Below are 24,866 nucleotides of genomic sequence, written 5' to 3' on the forward strand. Positions count from 1 at the left end.
ATAGGACAGGGACGGTAGGCACAATTGTGCATGCCCCTTACAGACCTCTTAGGAATGGGGTGAGGTCAATAGAGGTTAGTTTGAGGGAAAAGGAAATATATTTTCAGACAGTCTCTCCTTAAAATTTTCCGGTGATAAAGCACCCACTTCTGGAAGCAAATTGTTCCACTGGTTAACTGTTCTCACTGTTAGAAAGTTACTCCTTAATTCCAGGTTGCTTCTCTCCTTGATTAGTTTCTATCCATTGTTTCTTGTCTTGGTGCTTTGGAAAATAAGTTGACACCCTCTTCTTTTGGGGGAATACTGGAATATTGCTATCATGTCACCCTTAGTTCTTCTTTTCTCTAGACTAGCCATACCCAAATCCTGCAATTCTTTTCATATTCATATTGCTGAATATGAGAATATTGCTGAATATCAATATATTCATACTTCTGAGTATGATCATTCTTCAGTTGATCAGATGACTGATTATGTTTTTGTTGGGGACCACTGCAAGTTACCATGCATTGTAATATCTATACATATTAAATGTTTTCCTATTTCTCTATTTAAAGGCTATATCTTAACTCATCATGGCAATACCAAAATATTTTACTGCCTAGCCCAAATGAATTTTCTTTCAGAAGGAAAATTCTGTAACTCATGAACAGAACTTCCAGTTGTCTTGAGAAGAGATTCTGTTAAGTACTTTGTGCAGAAACTATACATCCTTTTTTAAATACCACCTTCCTTGGTTTGCTTCTTCTATTCTGTATTCCGCTGTTGATACCACCACTTTTTACAGAGTTGAGTTTCAAGGTATAATATAGCAGAGGTATCCAAACTTATTCAGGCCAGGCATCCTGTTAGTTTAAAAAAAATATATGAAAAGCTTTAGTGCTAAAATAATTGCTGTTTCCTGTATTGTTGTACTATCAATGATTCTTACTAGGAATATGAAACTGGCATCAGGTGGTCATTATATTTCATAGCTGTTTACTGCACATTTTAAATTGGGTATATAATTCATATATACTAAATAAATTGCAGTTTAGAAGACAACACTTTTTAAAGAATTAAAAGCACTTTAATATATCAGTACTTGCTGATATATATATACATGCGCACAAACATATAACCATTTTTCTTCCTTGTAGTACCTGATCAAATAGATTTATCAGCTTTTAGCAAGGCTTCAAATGATTTGCAAAATTTATTTAACTGACAATTGAATGGCACAGCTAGAAAATAATATCTACCTTTATGCTCTATCAGAACTAGTTCTCTGTAACACTATGATGTCCATGTTAGCAAATGTTCAGATTTCATTGGCTAAACATAATGAAATTAATAACTCACTTTATAACGGATTAGAAATATGTTTTAGATTAAATTTACCACAATAACATAATTGTTCTATGAAAAGTCAATGCACTTCAGAGGTGGCATTCAGCAGGTTCTGAGCAGTTCTGGAGAACTGGTAGTAGAAATTTTGAGTAGTTCAGAGGACTGGCAAATACCACCTCTGACTGGAGATTTTATAGTATCCTTCCCCTGCCATGCCCACCAAACCACACCCAAAGAACCGGTAGTAAAAAAATTTGAATCCCACCACTGATGCACTTGTTATATACTCTGGTCATTTTGTGCAAATGAAAATAAGCAGTCTAATTTGGATATACAGTCATCTAGGGGGAAAAAATGCATTCGTTTTCTCTAATTTTCTGAATGTTAAATGTGTCTTCCCCCAGTTAATAAGTACAATTAGCATTATTTTCTGGGTTGTTAAATTCAACAGTGGAAATACCTATTTACCTATTTATTTTATTTATTTAATTTGTATCCCATCTTTATTATTTTTACAAATAACTCAAGGCAGCGAATATATTCAATGTACCTTCCTCCTCTTATTTAAGCCATTTTCCAAAAAAATACTGCACAGGGTCAACAGTGTGGATTAAATGCTGGATTGTTCATGTTCACCTTCACCCATGGGAACTCAGAGTGACTTTGGAACAGCTGTTTTCTCTCACCTCAACTTACATTAAAAATTGTTGTGGGAAAAAATGGAGGAAACACTGTTATATATATGATACCTTCAGGTTATGGTGAAAAGGTACAATATAAATTAATTAGTTAATTAAATTAGCTAAAATACATTACTTAGAATGAGGTTACTTTTTTAAAAAAGATCCCTTGCAAGCATTATGTGAATACTATGCAGAATCATATTTTTGCTATGTTGGTGGAGTTTTATGTTCATCTGGTAACACCTTAGCTATTGAGTCAAACTTATGGAAAACTTATTTGCCCACATTTTATGAACATTAGATGAACGAAATTTGCCTCTGATTTTGTTACTGCTTTTGATGATCTCTCCTTTTTCCTGATAATGTCTTTTAAAATATATTATTTCTACAAGTTATTTTATACTTTGTAAAGTGCTTCAAGATGCTTTTGTCAGTAAGTGGTATAAATGTATCTTTAATTAGCACGAACTTTATAAGAAATTTATTGATTTTAAAACTGTCTCTCTCTCTACACACACACACACACACACACACGCACACACACACACACACACCTCTCTAGAGAAGGATTTTCCTTTCTAATAACCCCAAATATTAATCCAATATTCAATTAATCCAATATTGTTATCCTAACAATAACATCCCAATGTTCAGGGGTATGTTGCTGGGGGTTCATGTGGGTTCATGAGAACCCCTAGCTAAAATTCTGCACAAAAAGAACCCCCAAATCCCACTCCTGGCTTGCCCCACCCATCTCAACCCACCCCTTCCATCCCACCCCGCCCCTTCCAGGAGTCCCCATGCAGCCCATTTTGGATGCAGGTAAGTGCAGGGGGCATGCAAAGGCTCAGGGAGGGTGAAAAACAGGCCTCCCAGAAGTTCGGGAAGACCGGAAACAGGCCTATTTCCAGTTTCCAGAGCCCGAGGAGGCCATTTTTGCCCTCCCAGAGGCTCAAGGAAAGCCTCTGGAGCCCAGGGAAAGCAAAAATGGCCCCCCACTGCCGTGGTACAGGCCAACTAGGCCACATCCACCATGGCCACGCCCACCCAGCAACCTGGTAGAGAACGCTTTGCTAAAATTTTTAAATCCCACCCCTGTCAATGTTGATACAATTTGCTTTTCTTTTTTTAAAGACCTGAGCTACTTCATCACATTTCTTCCCAGAACAATAAATTATCAAAGAAGGAAGGGAGATTCAGCACGCTTAACCAAATCTTCTCATCTAAAAAGAAAAAAGGGGATTGGAAAGTCAGTTTGAAGGAAAAGAGTAGAGACAGATCCCAGAAAGAAGAGACCTCAGAAGTAGATGAGATTATCACCACATTTGATTGCATAATAGATTCCAGCTTTGATGGCTCATCCAAGGAGTATATGAAAACCACTGACCTTAAGAAAAGAAATGTAGACCTTAAGAAGTACCTCATTTCAGAAAACAAGACACCAGATTGCAATGGCTTTCCACCAATCAGAACCCAAAGTCTCCCACCCATAACTGTGAGTAATTCTTTTTTAACAACTTCCCCCACTACGATCTCCAACATGAATATGGATAATGATTTTGCAACTTGGTCTCAAAAAAGCAGAAGTGAACATGATTTGTCAAGTCAAAGAACCAGTCGACAAGCTTCGGACAGCCCTTGGAAAATGGACAAAAACCAAACACCCAGATATAGATTCTGGACGACTGTGTCTTCCGAAAATAAACTGATAGATGGATTGTTCCCAAACAGATCCCATCATGTGGTATGTCCTCCACATCTTCCCCATCTGACTAATTTATCACCAGGTAATTTTTTGTTTTTTTTATTTTCTGGTTATTTAGTGTGAGCTAAAGGAATTCTGGATATGCTGAAAATAATTGAATCATAATAGCAGTTTCCAGATTGAAATATCCAAAACTTCTATGCTGAAGAGTGGTTCTTCTCTTAAGAAATAAGAATGAACTCAGCTTCCAAAGGGGTTTATGCAGTAGGTTTTTTTCCAGGCAACTATCAACTGTCATCTCTTTTAGTCCTTAAAAGCACATATACCTGTCCACACAATGCACTGCCACCAAGAAACCATGGTTTATTCAATAACCATCGTTATATTGGTTTATAAATTATAAATTTGTAAGGAACAAGTTGAACTACAGAACACATTGAACTACATAAATTACAGTATAAGTTAGTAGTATATATGAATTAGCCATCTCTTTCATGCTCTCAGAGTAGATTAAAATGAGAACAGCTTGGTTTCACACAAAATTCAGATAAACTCATTTAGGGGCAAACTTTTCCTACTGCATTTATAGAACTGGACTAACTTTAGATTATTATAAAGATAATTCTTCTTAATTATTATAAAGACAGTTCATTTAGAGACCATTCAAAGTTACAACACTGAAAAAAGTGACATGACCATTTTTCACATTTATGACTGTTACAGGATCCCCATGGTCACATGATCAAAATTCAGACACTTAGCAACTAGTTCATTTTTATGGTGGTTGCAGTGGCTGGGGTCACGTGATCAACTTTTGCAACCTTCTGACAAGTAAAGTCAATGGGGAATCCAGACTCACTTAACAACCATGTTACTAACCTAACAAATGCAATGATTCACTTAACAACGGTGGCAAAAAATAATAAAATGGACAAAACTCACTTCACAAATGTTTCACTTAGCAACATAAATTTTGGGCCCAGTTGTGGTCATAAGGAGTACCTGTAATTTCAAGATAAAAGATAAAACAATTCTCTCAGGTTTTTAATATTTTTTGTTTACAGTAACTTTGATTATTTTATTGTCCATACTGATTCTTTAGAAGTACAGCGTGTATTATTGAGCTTAATTTAAAACCAAAACCAAAACCATCTTGGTAATTTCAGCTTCTGAAACCAGCCCTGTATTTTACTGTTCTAAGAATTAAATGCAGGATTAAATAAACCTTTGCAACTACTAGGAAAGTAATGTTTTGTACCAGTCTCTATTAAGTATATATTCTTCATGTAGCAGCGTGATCTTATTTTGCCCTAATCATATATTCTGTGGAAGCAGAGAATGAATACAAATTATCCAATCTATTCTCAGTCCCATTCATATATTGTTTTCTGTGTCTTTTCAAAGGAAACTTGTTTAATTGTGTGTGTGTGTGTGTTTGTGTGTGTGTATAATACTTCCTTTTCCTTTTCTAGAAAAAACCTTTCAGCATACCACTTTAGAACTTCCCAGAGTAAAAGACCTAACAGCTATAAGGAACAACCTGGCCCCCATAGTAAAACATGGTGATCAAAAAGGTAAGAACAGTGGTACAAGATCTTTTCTTTTTAAGTCTTCTAAGTTTTCCCTTAATGCAGAAAATATAGGATATAGACGATACAAAATATTGTACCTATATTTTTTTACTATTAAAAATGGTCTAAGACAAGACAAGTCTTCTGCATTTATCACTTGCAGTAACTGACCATCTCAAGTCTATCCTTACGTACTTTCAAGAGGAACCAAAGTGCAGGGTACAACGATTTCGCATACCACATGTGCAGCAAATTATTATTATTGATACAGTCACTTCTGACTCTGCGGAATCCAATCTGGGTTGGTCTAATACTTCTGATTCTGACCCAATCACTTCACCAAGACTGTCTTCTGGTATTTTGTTTTAAAAAATCTTGTACAGTAAACTTATGCTTATGTCTTTACTGATAAAATGTAGTTACTTTGACTCTTGTCAGCCTCTTTTTCAATTATTTGTTCTTGTATTTGTTCAAGGTGTTGTCAACCATTTTATCCATTACCTGCCCTTTCTTTTTCATTTACATCATTTGTATCAGCTATCAATAGCTCATCATTCATACAAGGGCAATGAAAGCTCTGCAGAGACTGTTGCAATATACAGTATTTCCTTTGTGCATATTCTACAACTGTGGCTGTAAAATTATTTCTCTTCTCCCCTGTTTCAAATAATATTGTTAGTGCCTTGCCCCCACCCACACAAAAATAATTCTGTTGTTTTCTGGTAAGAAAAATAAGAATTACAACAAGCAAATGTCTCATAGTAGCACAGGTACTTACGATCACAATTGAGCCTAACATTTCTGTTGCTCAGTGACACAGTTATTAAGTCTATTTGCCCCATTTTGCAACCTGTTGTGTCACAGTTGTTAAGTGTTGTTGTTGTTGCAGTTGTTACATTAGTAACATGGCTAAGTGAATCTGACTTTCCCATTGACTTTACTTGCCAGAAAGTCACAAAAAGTGATCACATGACCCCAGGACACTGCAACCATCATAAATATGAGTCAATTGCCAAGCAGCTGCATTTTGATTATATGATCTCATAAGTCACATTTCCAATGCCGTTGTAACTTTAAATGATCAGTAAACAAACTATTGTAAGTCGAGGACTATCTGTATGTAATATGCAGTATTTTTACAGATAAAAATATGGGAACCCATTAATTAATAAGCAGGTGGGTTTCTTTAGTTACCTTAAAGCAGAAGTGTCATGCAGGGGCTTTAATTTGTTGGTTGGATTTGGTGGCCTAAATAGGTTCCTCCGACTATGAGTCTGTGTTGCAAGTGATGCAGCTAAGATTGTTACATGCATTTAGTACAAAATTTACGTTTTTCTCGCCTTCAACGTTATTCCCTTCATTTTACACAGTCTGTATTATCTACTATTTGTTTCTGATGTCTCTCTTTGCACTTTCTTTCAGGCCAGCTATCAAGCAACCATGCTCCTCAAGGTGCCAGAGAGATGAATTTACTGTCTCTAAATTCCCTGAGAACTGAGACATCTGTTTTGCCACCAATGTTTGCTACCAAGTCCACAAAAGGAGGGCATTCCCAGATTTACTTTCCATTCTCATTCTTATCACTGCAATCAACTGAGCCTCTGAGAACCAGCAAAGTCCTCCCAGCCATTCCAAGCCAGAAAGAATCCAGCTACACGAGTGAAATGCTTGATCAATCACATTGTGACTCATTCAGTGACTATTAGTGCAGAAGCCCCACGTGATGGAAACGTGAATAAACAGCACTAAAAATACTAAATGTTTGCTTTCTAATCCACTGCTGAAGGGCTAGCAAACTGATATTTTAAAAAACAGATATTTATTACTGCCATTTTTTGACCCATTTAATTTTATCCTGTATTGGGAACATGCTAGCACTATGCAAATAGATGGAGAAACAAAGAAAAGGAAATGCAACTTAATTTTGCTACCTAAATTTTGCTCTAACTGCAAAATAATCAAACGATACAAGTCTGACAAAGCACAAAAAGTTTCGAAATATGATATTCCTGTATATCTGGCCTTTTATCTCTAAAGTGTTTTTTGAATTCAGTAGAAGTTAAACTTTATTTTCTTTTCATTACAACCTGAGAAAATAAGTGCTGGGACATAATGAGAATGAATATTGCTATATTCTCAATTCCAAATAAGCGCCAATTTCAACGTGACTTGATGTTTTAATTCTTCTGCTTAGAACTATTGGCTATTGTAGCAGCCATGAGTTGAAAACATTGATGACATGGAAACAAATAACAGCATTCTTCTTCCAATAACTTTAATTGCAAAGAAATAAAATGCAGAAATCAACAAATGCATGTATCTACCCATTTAGGGATTTTCCATATAATCATTTTAAAGGAACATCAGCTACATGTGTACTTTATACACCATTATTCAACTTATAAAAACGTAAGTCTTATCAACAGACTTTCAACTGAAAATAGATCTGATGATCAAAAAAATGTGAGAAAAAAAATCTGTGCATAAAACAGTTTTAGTTTTCAGGGCTCTTAAAAAACTAGATTCATTCAGGTCTGGATCAAATCTGGATACAATTAGTTCCTCTTTTTTCCAACCTTCTGTTATTTTTGTCAGTTTCCCATTTTTTAAGGAAGTATGTATGAAAATCAGCACATAATAGTCACAATAGGGCTGGCCCTGTTTCAATCTTGGATTATCTGCCATCCCAGACTTGTTGATTTCAAGTTGATGGGTTTTATTATCAGTTCGTGCCATGACTGGCAAAAAGCTTCAGCTTCTAACAGCATTTAGACTTATATACTACTTCATAGTGCTTTACACTCTCTAAGCGGTTTACAGAGACAGCATGTTGCCCCCAACAATATCGGTCCTTTTTTCACCAACCTCAGAAGGATAGAAGGTTGAGTCAACCTTGAGCCAGTCAGGATCCAAACTACTGGCAGTGAGCAGAGTTAACTTGCTACACTACATTATAATCACTGTGCCACTACAGCGCCTAATCACTTTCAGAAATTGCTTGCTAACTACTTTTCAGTTACTAGAAAAGTTTGAATTGATACATTTTATAGTATAAGATGAGTTTCTTTCAATCCTTAGGTAAAAAAAGTTTTAAATATAAGTTTCAGGACTTAAAATAAATTCTGGAATAAACAGCAAAAGGGTCATTAGAATTTTAATTTTAGAGCTTTATAAATGGACTAAGGTGGCAATAAATTTGAAATAGGGTTTTGCAATATAATCTTTCCCATGAAAGATTTGTTTTTAATTCTTTCCCAAAAATCATCATAAGGTAAGACATTAAAAATTAGACACTAAGCAGAACTAGAAGGAACTAAAGATTACAGTTAAAGGATAACATTCACACTTTCTAATACAGAATGAACCAAAATGTTAACATTGGATATATTGAAGGATATTTTTGAACAACTCACCCAGAAGTTAATTTAACAGTGTCTGCTTCTACAGTCTGTTTAAAAGATGCTATGCAAGAGGAACAAGTATTATATAACATAACTGAGACTGATTTGAAAGTGGATTTAATAATGAAAGGCTATAAGAATCACATGGAAAAAGATCTTAGACAGGACATATAAAAGAATTCCACTGATGTCTTAATAATTACAGGTATATATAAATAATAAGCCAAAAGAGTGACCAGGATAATTTTCCTACTTATATCTCTGTAATAAATATAGTATGTGTAATTTATGGAAGCCTATATATATAAAACCACCAGTTTCATTTAGTGGTTAAGGCATGGTTAAAAACCTAAAAACTGTTGGTTCTAATCCCATTTTTGGCACAAAGTCAGCTGGATGACTTTGAGCCAGTCACTCTCTCTTAGTTCTAGGAGGGAGACAATGGTAATCCACTTCTGAAAAAACCATTGCCAAGAAAATTGCAAAGTGCAATTGTCAACCTTATCAGGTCAACCAGATAGAAAACACAGCTAGATAAACTAATTTTATTTTATTGTAAAGCTACATTAACAGAATCTTGCAAGTCTGAAAGTACAAGCCTCCTGACGCCACATTTATCTGCTTCATCTCAACCTCTCGTTTGATTGTTCCTAGGCAGCATTTCTTCCCCTCAGCCTCCAACGTCATCTACACATACTATTACAGTATATTAGTCCAGACAAAAGGCGTCAACGCTGATTTAAAAGCTGTTCCCCCCGCCCCCAAAAACCCTATATATATGTATGTATGTATGTATGTATGTATGTATGTATGTATATATAATGTTGGCTACTGAAGGAGATGTGTTCTGATCTTTTCTGTTTCTTTCTTAACTTTTTCTCATCTTTTTTTTAAATGGAGTGTAACCAGGGACACCAACTTACAACATAGACAAAGTTATCTTACAAAAAAGCTTGGATATTTCATAGAGAAGAGCCAGATATTTTATCAATTATCTATTACAGTGCCTCCAAAAGCAGAAGATAAAATTATACGGATGACATCCCCTCAATCAGCCAACACTCAGATAACCAGAGATTAACAGTAAAGAATCCAGCAGAAAACCACCTAATCAAGAAGCTATCAAGGAGAAAACCATACTAATCCACACACACATTCTGTGCTGGATGAATCTCAAGACCAAATATAAAGATATGTTGCTGGCCTTCTTTGCTGGAAAGTGTCTTTTTTATAATATAATTTCTCAAGCATATCTTCCATACAGTGGTGGGATTCAAATTTTTTTACTACCGGTTCTGTGGGTGTGGCTTGGTGGATGTGGCAGGGGAAGGATACTGTAAAATCTCCAGTCAGGGGTGGTATTTTCTGGTTCTCCGAACTACTCAAAATTTCGCTACCAGTTCTCCAGAACTGGTCAAAACCTACTGAATACCACTTCTGCTTCCATAGGGCGACACAAATCAGTCCACCATTATCCAAGGGTGGGTGGGGAGAGAGAAAGAGCTTATACTACATAAAAGGGCTAGTGACCTTTTTAAGATTCTCTGTTTCAGGTTCCAATTGGCAGGAATATGTTCATGAGTCAAAAGCAGCAGAAAAGAAGAGCAAATCAAGCACTGAAATAAAATACAGGTGGTCCTTTCCCCACCACACCCATTTTTTCCACACTTAGGCCCAGAACCAGGTCAAAGGACAATCCTCTGGCCCTGGGATGATGCAACCATTCTAAATATATAATTTTTTTCACGTCACCCGACCCATCAGAGTGGGGAGGCAGAGAATGCTGCAGGTCCCATCCCTGAGGGAGACACATCTGGTACGGCCCCGAAGAAGGGCCTTTTCTGTGGTGGCTCCCTCTCTCTGGAACATCATTCCCCCAGAGATTAGAATGGCCCCCACTCTAATACTCTTCTGGAAGGCACTGAAGACCTCATTCTGCCAGCAGGCCTGGGGAACCCAGAGCAGGATGGAGCCCATTAAATGGCTCATGTGATCTGCTGTCGCTGGGGTGGGAGGTGATTTTGTTATATTGTTCTTGTCAGCTGGTGTTCCATTCAAAATCCAAGAAAGAAATAGTAATTTATTTGATTCATTTTGATCGTTTTTATTGTTTTAAATGTAATCTGTAAGCTGCCTTGAGTCACCATGGGCAAATAGACGGCAATATAAATTCATTAAATAAAATAAATAAAAATAAAATTTCAATCTTTTACCCTTGTATCTCCCTTTCACCTCTTCCCTTATATCAGACTGGCTGAATCCGATTATTTTATACCTAAACATGAATCCTTGACACTAATGCAAGTCATTTTTCCTAGTACAGATGGCACTCTTTCTAGAACATAAGAAACATCCTTTTAAATGCTTTTCTTGATATCCAGAGTTTCAATCTGGGACCTTCTACAGACCGAACATGCATTTTATCTTAAATTATTCACCCACTCTTGGACACTTAGTGTAGGTTAAAAATAGAATATTTAAAAATGACAGTCCTGGTAGAAAAATTGGCTTTGAAAACATATTTGAGGTCTGTTAGTTAAGGAGTCTTCACCTTCACAAGCTCCAGAATGCAGCATTCAAATATATGGTCCAAAAGGCAAAGTTCTTAAAACCAATCTTGATATTTTGAGCTGTGGTAAACTAAAAAAAAAAAACCATCCAGTGCTGTGATTACACTGCTGATTGTGGTCCTCAGTTCCAGTACAGATTAATTTTCTAGGAAATGCAAGTGCTTTGGTGCCAAGATCCATGACCTTCTCATCAGACCTGCTGAGAAATGATAGCATAAACATAGAGAAGTTTGACTTGTCAATTGAAGGGGTATCTGGAAGGTCAGATGAGAAAATATTGTTGGAAATATGTGACTCTCTTAGTCAGTAGATTTTATGGTTCTTTAAAAGTTTCCTCAGAATCATTTAACATTTTTCTGAATGCTCCTTTCCACGAAAAACAACTGCATTTTGCAACTAAACCCTAGACTTTGGCACTGATCCAAGGGATAGGATTAGAGTTACAAAGCACAACCCGCTCAAGATATTTAGCTGGCAGAAAAAAGTTTAGGAAATATCTCCTCTCTGTTCAGTATGCAGATGCTAGCTGGCCTGATAGGTGATAAAACAGCATGGCAACAGGGGAGTAAAATGTGACAGGAATAGAAGCCACTCTGATTTCCCATAGTATGCAACATTTTAGGAACTTTGGAGAAACAATTCAGACCTCTCTCTTTCTCAGTTTCAATAGTATGTCCAATGTATGGCTTCAGCTCCCAGTTGCTCACCATGCAGTGATAGGGCCAGTCCTATGATGAAGATATAAAGGATTTTTAGCTTGTTTCCACTGTGAAGTTAATGAGATAATGATGGAAGGGTAGTCAGTGAGTGGAAAATATTTTGTTTGGTTCTAAAACTGCAAATGTGCTGATACTGGAAATGTGTTGAGCTCATTAAATTTATAAACCCAAAATTGAGCTTCTACTAAGGGGAAAAGATTGGGGGGGGGGGTTATTTTCTGGAAAAAGCTATGGTTATGTGAAGAGATAAATATCCTTCTGGTTAATCCTCTGTTGTGTTTATTTTCCTGTGAATATGGTAAATATAACTTTAGAAACAAGAACTAGAGATATATTTTGTAAGATATGCTCTGCCTTTCTAGTCCCTATCAGAAATTATCAAGTTTCTGGTTAACCAAAAGTAATCTAAAGCTTCCAGTATTATGGGAGGAAATGAAATAGCTTTTAAATTAATATATCCAAAATCCAGAAAGAAGTGCTAAACAGCAGAATGGAGGCCATGGATGGCGTCTTTCTCCCTAGCTAAAATAACCTTGGAAAAGATGGAAAAACAACAAAAGGATCAACCCAGTTGACCAATGCTCTCAATTTCCAGTACAAAGAAGAAAGCATACAGATTCTCTGCATATAACATTATTTCCATAAACATACTACCTCTGACCACTGTTAAACCCAAGATTATTGCTTTGGGAAATAATTGGAGACTGGTGTATTGTTGTGTACTGGTTTAGCTATTGAGGACAGTTAAATTATTAAAAACATGCTTTGGATCATGGGGCAGTATTTTTTTTCCTGGCTGATAGAAATACTTCAGTAATCCTACAAAATATGGAAACTGTCTCTAAAAAAGAGAGAGAAAGATTCTTTTTCTAGCCCTGGTCCAGTTTATTAATTTAAAGTTACAAGGTGTAGAATTGCAAGCATAGGACTGATAATCAAAAAGGAGCATAAATTATTTGGTAACGCAGGGGTTGTTGGAGAGCAGCTAGGACTCATTCCATATAATGTGTACAAAAATGTTGCTGCTGACATTCTGATGGGGCAAAACTTAAGAGCTAGCCTTTGCCTTAATTTTGGATGGGCAATAGCTGGGGAAAGCATAAGAACCACCAAGAAAAACTACTAACTAAATCATATCTGTCAAGTCTAGGACACATCAAATGGATGAATTCTTTCACACTCTTGTTTCTGCTAGGAGATCCTCATATGTAACTCTATCTTCTCATTTCTCTCTCTGAAATAGTTTTTAATTTTTACATGTACAAAGATGCATAGAATTTGGGATATTGGGGAATATTAACTGTTTAGTTTACATTTGCAAGAGCAAGTCTGCCTATTGTTCAAGAGTTGTGTCTTTGCCTTAATGGCAGCTTAACTTACAACCATATGTTTAGCGACTGTTCAAAATTACAAGAATGCTGAAAAAAACCCACTTACAACAAATCCTTTCACTTATGACTACAGCTTCTCCCATAATCCCATCATTAAAATTTAGGCACTTGGCAACCAGCATTTATTGGTGATAATTGAATTTTCCCATGGTTACATCATTATAATTTGCAACCTTTCCAGAGGCCTTCTGACAAAAAAGACAATGGGGAAAGCTACAGTCACTTAATGACCATGAAAAAAGGTCATAAAATTGGGCACTTAACCTCATCAATTAGCAACAGAAGTCCTGGCCACAATTATGGTCGTAAGTCAATAATTACCTATACTTCAAGGTAGTTTCTCTTTTCCTCTTGAAATATCATGAAACCTCTGCAGAGCCATAAAAATCTTGTGCATTACGTAACTTTCTTTAAGTGGGCCAGGTTTAACCAGTCCAAAGTTTGGCAAAAATCTGATTTCTAATAGTAAATAACAGTAACATAAAAACTGTCCTTTTGATGGAAAATAAACATCTTACAATATGTATAGGAAATGTTTGCTACATAACATACACTTTTAAACTTCTCTTAGAAGGAAGTTGAATTGCTAAGTGGGCATAATCTACCTTTAGCATGTATTTTCACACTAAATAGGAAGAAGAGTCAATGCTTATTTCCTTCCTATTGACAATGAGGTCTGCATTAATTAATGCTAGTACAATTCACTTTCATACATATTCACATGTTCACTTATCACATTTAACTTAGGACTTATACTGTGCTTTACAAGCAGAAGACAACCGTTGCCCCTGTGAGTCAACAACACCCACCCACTTCACTTCCAAAGAAGTGCCTTTTGCACATGGTGTTATGTCCTACAATTTGTTATGTACATACAGGAGACTTTAGAGCTGTTAGACTATAAAACAAGAATAGACATAATTTTAGATCAGTGAACACATGTGGGACTTTTTAACAAAAGTTTTTGTTTATAACATGTAAACAGCTACAAAATGACTAGACTGTAAAAATGTGCTTGCACATAAAGTAATTCTTATAATGGGCATGGTTATAGTTTAAGTTACCAAATAGGGGGGAAGAGGGGACATTTTCTAACAGTTTCCTGTGGAATATATGGGACCCTAAAGAATTCTTGTAAATGGAGTTGACATAAAAGAGTAGCATTTGATTATTTGATTATGAATAGCCAAAAGGTCCAAAGTCTATAGCATAAGAGAGTATCATAGTTAAGCAAAGGCATAGCAAGATCCAGGAATCAACACATACCAAGTTCTAGACTAATTCTGGTCCAGAACTTGGAACACTACAATGTTCCTAGACTCAAGCAAAGGTTTCCAAGAAGTCAAGTAAGGAACAAATCAAAGCACACCCTACTATAGGAACAAGAGTCAGTTGGTTGCAATGGTCTATGTGGCCACCATACCAGACAATAAATAGCTTGTTCCTTTCCCAGTACTTCCTAAAACCTGGAGTCTACTAAAATTCAGTGGCTCAGTGTGATAGCAGTGAAGCACAGATAATAGCTCAGTATAACAGACCACCATTTTTGTTATAAAAGCACAGGATTGCAATCAGAATTTAAACTGATTAAATCACACATATTGACTTTTTAAATTATTGTCTCAATCTGCTCTTCCTTGCAAAATATATGCAAGCATATTTTCTACTAAATTAGACAAGATTTGGTTTCTTTGGCAGGTAAGGGATATAGCAGGCAGAACCACCTTGGACCAAATTGCTCATTTCTAGCTCATGCTTCATTCTTGACTATGCTGCTGCTGTCCTTCATCCTTCTAAACTTTCAGCCAAATCCCTCTGAAGGCACAGTAGGAAGACACCCTATCCTAGGAAAACCTTAATAATTGGATATCATGAAGTAGAATAAAAATCATACTCCTGGGCTTCTAATGAAATGATTTTTCTGATAGTTGGATACTTTCTATTGATGGGATGGGAAACAATCATGATAGGAATGACCACATGTGGATTGTCCATGTATCTGAATTATCATCACTTCTCCGAATCTTTAAAAATGTTCTGCCCAACTCTGTGTTCTCAAAAACAATGATTTCCCAATTAGTTTGGAGACAGTTGATATCTATAAAGCTTGTTACATAAACTAGAAACCCCTAAGAAATAATGGCAAAAATAGATTTAAACTAGAGCAATGACAGATTCAAGACACTAGTTGCTTGTTTGGGAATTTATGACCACAGCTTAATAAACAAATTGGAAATCAGAGTATCATATTATGTAGGGTATGATAGTACAAGTACAACAAATAGGACTCCAAATGTACAAAAACAAAGGGAATGTATGCTGCCAAGAGCATCCGGTAAGTAAAGGAGGCAGGAAATTGATACCTTACTGGAATAACATTGGGCTATTTTTTCAGTCCAGTAAGGGTAACTGCTACAATATTGGGACTGGACAAGGAATACAGGAAAAAAATACAAAAATCATAAGGTGTTTGTAGCACCTTCCATGTGCAAACAACAGAATTAAAGTTATATAAGCTGAAACTGAAGTGACTTATAGGCAATGTAGGTGGCAACAACCTTTGAGAGCTATGCAAAAGAGGGAACTTCAACCACTGTAGCTATGCAACAAGTGAAATTACAAAGGAAGATCCTCAATTGAATTTGCTCATCCCAGTTGCAGCTTTCGTGCAGCCTTCCCCAACCTGCCATTTTCCAGAGGTGGCTCAGCTCCCATGAGGCCAACTGAGGGAGCTGTACTACTGCATGCTTAGAGGAACCAACTTGAGAAGCCTCACAGATAATGTTAGCTATAGAATTATGAAAACCTAGAAAAAAGCTGAAACAAGTACTGGCAGGACATTCAACCTTTAGCTTTCAGTTACCTCATGTATAACCATTTGCTCTGGCTTCTTGCGCTAAATTGCAGTCAACTTCTAGATTGCTTCTAGAGAAGCATCAAAAAAGGGAGAAATGAAACCTAGTCCTTATGTACACATAACCTTAGAGCAGAGGGAAGGCTACTCTCTCCAAGAAATTTAGCCAGTTTCTAGTGTGTTTTCTTAAGGCAGCAAGAAAAGAAGCACCATGTGGCATACAAAGAGATGACTAAAGATCTCAAGTTCATGGAACTGAGGAAGTACATTTAAATAAAAAGTTAACAACTTTTTTTGAGAGACTGTGGTGATTATACTAGCTAAGTGGCATGCCAAAGATCATACTCCCAAAATAATAAATTTGTTTTGTTTTAATTTAATCTAAATGTTATTGAATGTAAATTAATTAAATAGTTAAGGTGTTTACCATTGTTCCCAAGAATTTAATGAATTTTGGTTATGTTAAAAAGGAAGATTTGTTACCTACCTTTAGTGTTTCCCAAAAGAAAGGATGTACATAAAATAAACCAAGTAAAATGGTAACTCAGTCAAAATCTTTGGAAGGATGCACCCAAGATTGGGGGAGAAGCACAGACAGTCTATACATCTCCAGGTTTGATGTACCTGGAAAAGTAACTTATGAATTTATTTTGACTAGTTTACTTTTGCTAAAGCATAACAGATACCTGCAGCAAATAAAATCTTAAGATACAATTAGGGCCAACAAGGCAGATTAGGGTGCCAAGCATTTCCAGAAGGAAACCTGCTTCCATTAATTTCTATTTTTCAAATGTTTAAAAAATAGGAAGCTGATATGCTGAAAATAAAACATTGAGAATTACCTTTCAATAGTGGTAAATATCTGTGGCTTAGGAGTAGGATGAGGGTGAAGGTTCGTTCTCGGAGTTTGTGGGTTGGTTCTCGAACATTTCGTTAGCTGGCTAGCAGAGGTGGTATTCAGCAGGTTCTGACCAGTTTTGGAGAACCAGTAGCAGAAATTTTTGAGTAGTTGGGAAAACTAGCCGATACCACCTCTGACTGGTCTCACCCCCATCTATTCTCTGCCTCCCGAGTCCCAGCTGATCGGCTGGGTCTTCTTTTGTTGCCCTGCACAGGAGAACGGAGCTGGAAAGCAGATTAGTAGGGTAGGGAATGGGGATTTTGCAATATCCTTCCCCCAGGAGTGGGGAGGGAATGGAGATTTTACAGTATCCTTCCCCTGCCATGCTCACCAAGCCACACCACATCCACCAAGCCACAGAATCAACAGTAAAAAAATTTGAATCCCATCACTGCAGGCTCGGTGACATCTTCAGTGGAGATTACGGGATGTCAGTGTCAGTGTTCTTCTGTGTATAGAGCTTCTGGTGTAGGTGTATCAATTGAGATTCTTGTGACTCATCACAAGACCCATTAAAAGAACCTCACTTGAAACACCCACACCTGAACAACAGAAGGACACTGACACTGACATCCCCTAAACTCTGCTGAAGATATTACCAAGCCTGGTAGCAAAATATTCGGAAACAAGCTCAGAGATCGAACCTTCACCCTCAATTGCATTTCACTTCCAGGAGTGCTTTCCTACTCCCAAGTTTCTTAAAAGGTAAGTGTGGCTGTAAGGAGGAAAGTCAATGTACAAATGAGAAGAGTCCAGTAGAAGTAGGCTAGGAGGAATATCAGGTAACATTGATAAATCAATGCTTTATAACTGGTTAGATCCTCCATGAGAGCCATCTTCTGAATGGATAAAGCCTTTTCAGCTGCTACTTAGCTGGAATTGCAAGTGAAACAATACTTCAGCAACACACTCAACATTGAAGCTGTGTTCATAATCTCAAAAGAAGCAGGAACCCCTGAACCCCATTCCCCTGGTAAAGCCTATCTGAACAATTATTTGAAAATACAACTACATACATTGTTCGAAGAATAATTTGGAGTGCCACGATCTGGGGTGACAAAAGAACAAATCAAAAATCAAATCCAAACATACTTGAAGAAAAGAGATTCATGTTATTCCCAAGAACAAAAAGATCTGTTTTAGGGGTAGCTACAGAGGAAATGGAATCCAGATACATGGTTTTATAGGTCCTTGTGTGAACTGGGAGGGAGGGGGTGTACATGCAGGTTTTTAGTGTGTCCTTCCGAGGCAGATGTAAAAATTGGGGTACTCTTTCCTGGGCTTTGTTCCTGAGGTGAAATCCTGAAAGGAAGCTAACTCTTAGATATGTAGATTCCCCCTCTGGTTCCCTTTATAATGGGGGGACACATTCCTGCCTCCCCATGAAGCCAGTGAGGTGCTAAAAGCAGGGTGTAGCAGATCAGAGGCCTTTTAACTTCTAGCAATGTTTTTTTAGGATTCCTTGGAAATCAGTAAGAAAATAAAAGATATATTTTTCTGTTACGTGAGGCTCAAACAGTCACCTCCAATTTTTTCAAGCAGCCTGTTCTTTCCCAGGCAGCAAGAACCAACTAGGCCAGAGGTTGTGTGGTCTGAGGCTGTAAACATCACTTGGGCCAGTGTGTTGTTCTGCAAGGATAAAATGTGTTGGCTGCAAAATCTTCTGCAAGGAACACACTAAAGCTCTGTGGGTTTTTTTTCTCTCTTCCCCCACATCCTCCTTTTTTGTAAGGAGGATGCCAGCTGAAAACATCTGTTCCCTCTTTCTGTATGTTCCTTTATTATTTATAAAACCTTTTGCTCTTGCTCCATTTGTCACTTGTTCCTGTGAAAATATGTCACTTGTTTCTGTGTAATATAAAGAGTTAATTAAGGAGGTGTGGCAGCTGAATTTCTGGATGCCTTACAAAGTGTTGCAGTAAGTCCTCCTCCCAAATACTGAGATTTATTAATGCCATAAAATTCCAATTAATTGCAGATCAAATCACTTCCTCCATGATTTGCCATAAACACATTATCCCTTACCAAACACCTGCTTCCCCCACACACCTATGAACCTCCTTTGCCCACTTTCTCTCCCCATTCGGAAGATAGCCAGATTCCTTTTAAGAGATTAATAAAGCAGAACAGACTGGAATAACAGTTGGAAGGGACCTTGTAGTAGGTCATCTAATTCTAGTCCAAGCCCCTGCCCAAGCAGGAAACCCTACACCATTATTGACAGGTGTCAGTCCAGTCTCTTCTTGGAAAGCTTCCAGTGATGAAGCTCCCACAACTTCTGAAGGGAAGCTGTTCCAGAAAATTGTCAGAAAATTGTTTAAATGAAGTAATTCATTCCCTTCGAATGCTATTTTCCTTTGCAAATTTGTTAGTTGCACCAAGCTTGTCCTGTGCAAAATAATCATGCCGTTAATTGGACATTAAACAATCGGGCTTAAAAGAGGATTCCGATGAAGTGAGCGCCGTCTCTTTGCGCACGGACAACCGTGCATGTTGTTTCAGTCCATCGCATTACCTATAAACTTACTAGGCGCTCCGAAGGGACGCTTCGATCTCCTCAGACTCCACTCCGGGGCCCCATTCCTCTCACGGTCAACCCCCTCACCCGCCCGCCCCCACCTCCTTTTGAGACCAATTGCCCGGCATCCTGCAGTCAAAAAAACCCGTTACGGGAAGCGCCTCCTCCCCGTTTGCCACGCCCATGCCCCCCACGTGACCACCAGGTCCGCCAATGGCGGCCTGAACGGCTCCTTCCCCCGTGAGCCGCGTCGCTGCAGTTAATAGCCGAGAAAATCAGTAGCGAAGGCGTCTCCGCCGCTGGGCTGGAGGGCGATGGTTCGCGGCCTGCGGAGGTTGCTCAAGTAGCCGGGACGAGACGCGAAGCGGTGAGTGGCGGAGAGGATGGGGCTGGGAGGGGGGGGGTCACGAGTTCGACCTCCGTTCCCCATAAAACCCGTTGGGAAGAGGGGAGCGCGAGAAGAAGGGCAGCCGCCGAGCCAGGCCGAAAGGAGGAGGATTTGGCAGTTGCCAAACCCCTCGCCTCGACTCCCCCCGGGCGGGTGCTCGTCCTTCTCCTTAGGCCCTTGGGAGATAAGAAACTTCCTTTGGGCCTCCGCAGAGCCCGAAGGAAGTCCACAAATTGCCCTCGGCGCCCAAGAGGACCGCCGGGCTTGGAGCTCGCCTGCTGCATTTTTATATAGAGGCGGACTTTTCGGGCAGTCGGTTCCAAGAGCGGAGCCCATTTTCCGCTCTCCGGATCAGGCTGGCGCCGCCGGGCTTTTCTAACCATCCGTTTCTGGGAGCAAAATGTGGGGCTGGGGGCGGGGAGGTGGGGGGGAATTTCCCAGCGCTTTTTATCTTCCTGTATGCTTTTCTGATGTGCTCTGTGTGTGTGTACGTGTTTGGAGGGGGGGGGGAATTTCACCCCACACTCTTTATTTTATTTTGTGTTCGGGACAGAGTTGGGCAATGACCCTCGATCTGAACTTAAATAAACAAGCCCGAGTCCTGGGTATGATTGCAGTGACCATATTTTCTTTAAAATAAAAGACGAGCCTGAAACGAGCAGATCGAGGGGTTGGGAGGTTGGGGAGAGAAGCCTGAAGCGGTATTAAAAACGGTAATCGTTTCAGGTTGATAACTTTGCGAAGGGAGAATTCGAGAGCCCAGGAAGGAAAAGGAAACTTTAAAAAGCGTATTCTTAATAATGGCTAAAAAGTGTGACAAGGTTCGAAGTTATAAGAAGCAAGTAGTAAAAAGCGTTTCTGTAATCTGCATTAGAAGGCACCGTTTGTGCAGTAAAATATAAATGACTAAAATAAAGGAGGAAAGTAATTTTATGGAAAAATCTAAAGGAAGGCTTTTGAAATAAAAGACTGTCTTTTATCTACATGGGGCTGCTCTAGATTTGATTTGTGGTAGATTGGTGGTAAGCTTGGAAGGAACAATTTATGGTGAATACTGAAGTTATCCTCAGTCCATTTCTCCTTTCCTGATATCCTTTCAACATCTGTTCTGTAAAATAAAGCAACACAAACTGTAGGTAGTCCTTCATTTACAACCATCCATTTAGTTGTCAGCTGAAAGAAGTGACTTACAACCCTTTCTCGCACTTAGGTGCTTGGCAATCGGCATGTATTTACAATGGTTGCAGTGTTCAGGGGTTGCAAGATTGCCATTTGTGACTTTCCCAGCTGGCTTTCCATAAAGTCAATAGCGGAAGCAAGATTTGCTTAGTGACCATATGGTTCATGATCATATAGCAAAAAAGGTTGTAAAATTGGATGAGTCTCAGTTAACTGCCTTGCTTCGCAACAGAAATTCTGGCCTCAATTGTGATTGATAGTTGAGGTTTACCTGTAGTCATTTGGTCCCAAATGAATTCTTTCATGGCTGTAGTCCTTCCTATCTTTCTGTCCCCCTAAACTGTTTTAAAATTCTAACCTCTGGATTGTAGTGGTCTGCTTTTTTGTATCTGTATGGTCTTTTACAAATGGAAACCTCGACTTGGGGCTGTATCTTATAGGACCACATGAAATAATGCATAATTAGATGTACACGCTACAGTGTACAGGTAGTCCTCAACTTATGACCAATTGACTCAAATTTTCCATTGCTAAGCAGGGCAATTAAGTAGGTTTTGCCCCATTTTTTGCCATATTTAAGTGAATCACTACAGTTGTTCAGTGAGTCATGCAGTCATTAAAGGAATCTGGCTTCCCCATTGACTTTGCTTATCAGAAGCAGTTGGGAAAGCTACAAATGGTGATCACAAGACCCTGGGAGAATGCAACTGTCATAAACGCATGCCAGTTGCCAAGCGCCCAAATTTTAATCTTATGACCATGGGGATGCTGCATTGGTTGTAAGGGTGAAAACTGGTTATCAGTTTTTTCAGGGCCCTTGTAACTTTGAACAGTCACTGAACAAATGGTTGTAAGTTGAGGACTACCTGTAGTATGTATAAAGTCTGGATGTCAGAGAAAGGATGTCTAGAATTTTTATCAATTACAATTCAGTGTTCCATGTTTAGGAAGTGTTTCTGTGTATGTGTATATCTTATGTGTGTGCTGAAGCATCTATTCATTCTTCCCAAGTGTATAAGTTTATCATAAAGAGTTATGATGTAGTTCTGTACAATGTTTGTATCATCTGTACTTCACACTATTTAAAGTCCAATACCTATAATTGCACTTAATTGTATCTTTGCTTACCTTTGTTTCTCTTCTTCCTCTTCTTTTTTTCTGTCTCCCACCCTTTCTCAATTAAATTGATTTATAAAAAATTCTGTATTGTTTTTTACATCAATATAAGAAAAGTTACAAGTAAATAGCTGCTGTATATTTTAATTCACAAAGAGTTTAGTAATTGGCAGTACTGTATATAATATCTACCAATTGTAATAAACTTTGAAGCATTAATTATAACTGAATAGTTCTGTTTAAGTAATAGTTGAACTGCATCATGTGGAGAGAGCTTGTTGTGCCCACTAAGGGAAATTCCACAGAAGAATGTAGTGCTGTCACATATGTGAGCATAATTTCCTACATGCACATTTCTTGGCAAATTTGAGTTGTATGTTGAGTACTCTTGAGAACATATTCCCGAATTTTGATGTCTGTTAACCTTCTTAAGTTAATACTTTTCTATAAATAGTAGTAGAAAGGAGCAGGAGCAGCCAGAACAGCCAGTTGTTAAGGAAATTCCTCAATTGCAGTCAAACACATACAAGGAAGCCGTTATTGTTTTTGTTTTCCTGTTTCATATAACATCTTGTTACTTTTTCACAGAAATTATAAAATACCTAATAAGTATCTTTTGCAAAGTCACTAGTCAATGTCAGAAAAAAAAAGTATTGGCAATCAAACATTGCAACATGAGGTTGGCTTCTAAAAATAAATGGAATAAATTTCATGTACCTTTTTTTAAATAGAGAAGATTAAACTAGACTACTAGTCTTAGCCATCCCCATGCAACATCCAACATTCCCTGCTAACTGTAAGAACAACATCAGTCAATGTTAGCATATTTCAGCCAGTATGCCAGAAGCCCGGTGTACCCATGCCAACAGGAAGGACCTACTTCAGACCCCATCAGTCAAAAAAATTCCATCCGTCCTGATCCAGAGGAAAAGCCTTCTCTGCTGCAGCTCCCACCCTTTGAAGGATCTTGCCCTTCCCACCGTCCTATTCTTCCACAAGAGCCTAAAGACATGGCTCTGCTGGTTGGCCTGAATAGGGCCAAATAGAGGAGTTTCACACTAGATAGAGGTAGCTGCTAGATTAATGGCAGATCCACTTCCCTATCCCTTACTCTCTGCTCTCTATCCATCCATCTTTTTTTTTTTGATGACCATATACTGTAGTTGTATTTCTTGTTGTATTCTTTTTATTGTTCATTTTATTGCTGTATTACCTCTTGTTCATTCTCTTTTCATTTCTTTCGTTTTATTGTTGTAAGCCTCCTAGAGTAGCCCCACGGTGAAATAGGCAACAAATAAATTTAACAAATAAATAAATATTCAGTCTGTTCTATGCAAGGTATCTAATTTAGCAACACTGTACTTTTTACAACCTTGTAGCCCCTCTTCAGAATAACCTTATAAACCAACAAATAAGCGCACATTTAATGTATTTATGGATAAATGTGTAAGAAATTGTTGTGAAATTGGAGGTATTCAGGTTAGGAATGTGTACATCTTTTGTATAATTATTATGTAATCTTGGCTGACATGATTTGCAGCATATTTTAAACGATATAATGCAGTGGGAGATATTTTTGATGCAATTGAATTATTCATAGTAGAGATATATCTAAATATTGCTGCAATATTTACTAAAGTTGAGAAATTGAGAGGAGAATTATAACAGAAATAGTAAAGAGAACTTAAGGTGTGAAGATCCTCAGAAAGAAAGGTGAGAAATTTAAGGAACAAAATGCAATGACAGCATCAGTGGATGAATGTGCTGAAAACAATTGTGGTTTACAAGGGTAGATCCCAACTTCCATTTTCGGCTGCAACGGCCTCTTGCCACCCTCAGCTAGCAAAAACAAAGCTTGGGGTGGACACGGAGCTCGGGAGAGTTGCGCACAGCCCTCGTGAGCTCTGTTTTCTCTGGCAGAGGCATGACGGGCCGGTCCTTCACTGCTTCCAGGACAATTCTGCAGGCCAGATCTTAGCATCCTGCAGGTCAAATCTGGTCCCCAAGACTTGAATTTGACATTCCTGCTCTAGACAGACTCTTGGTTTGCATATAAGAAGCTTCTGCTAGTTTTTAAACTGCTCACACTGCAGGAAGTAATAATTTGCCATGAATCGAGAATGTGTCATATCTCTTAAATAATGGCAAAAGATTCAGTTGTAAACTTGAAGCATTCTGACCTATATCATATCTCTTGGAAGAAATTTATTAGAAAATAATTCTACTTCACCAAACTTTGATTTATTTAATTATAATTAAATGAATTTCTATGAATTAACATAAGCAATTGGGGAAGGGGCTGCTCTTATTTCCAATTTTTTATTAAACTCTATATGTCAGTACCTTATCCAACTGATGTCGATTATATAATTTACATATAGACCTTGATTTGCTATCACAATTGAGCCAAAAAGTTCTGTTGCTAAGTGAAACACTTAAGTGAATTTTGCCCCATTTTACGACCTTTTTTGCCACACTTGTTAAGTAAATCACTGCAATTGTTACTTTAGGAACAGAGTTGTTAAATGAATCTAGCTTTCC

The 24,866-nt window shown here is 37.9% G+C and overlaps 2 protein-coding genes across 3 annotated transcripts in view; both read left to right on the plus strand.

Annotated features, from left to right (window-relative positions):
• Nucleotides 1–7,278, plus strand: part of ANKRD55 (ankyrin repeat domain 55) — a 28,652-nt gene extending 21,374 nt beyond the window's left edge. The window contains exons 9-11 of the mRNA XM_087923225.1: nt 3,147–3,799; nt 5,190–5,291; nt 6,711–7,278. Coding sequence (XP_087779351.1) covers nt 3,147–3,799; nt 5,190–5,291; nt 6,711–6,994 — 1,039 coding nt within the window. The 3' untranslated portion in view covers nt 6,995–7,278. The remainder of the gene's footprint in view (nt 1–3,146; nt 3,800–5,189; nt 5,292–6,710) is intronic.
• A 12,552-nt stretch (nt 7,279–19,830) lies between these two features.
• The window catches only part of IL6ST (interleukin 6 cytokine family signal transducer), a 29,131-nt gene continuing 24,095 nt past the window's right edge, over nt 19,831–24,866 (plus strand). The window contains exon 1 of one of the 2 annotated variants that reach the window (XM_087927282.1): nt 19,831–20,009. The gene's annotated coding sequence lies outside the window, so the exon portion shown is untranslated. The remainder of the gene's footprint in view (nt 20,010–24,866) is intronic. The other variant, XM_087927281.1, reaches the window with a different exon arrangement.

The sequence above is a fragment of the Pseudonaja textilis genome, chromosome 2 (assembly GCF_049901715.1).
Source record: "Pseudonaja textilis isolate UNSWEBS1 chromosome 2, rPseTex1.2, whole genome shotgun sequence".
Classification (NCBI taxonomy): domain Eukaryota; kingdom Metazoa; phylum Chordata; class Lepidosauria; order Squamata; family Elapidae; genus Pseudonaja; species Pseudonaja textilis.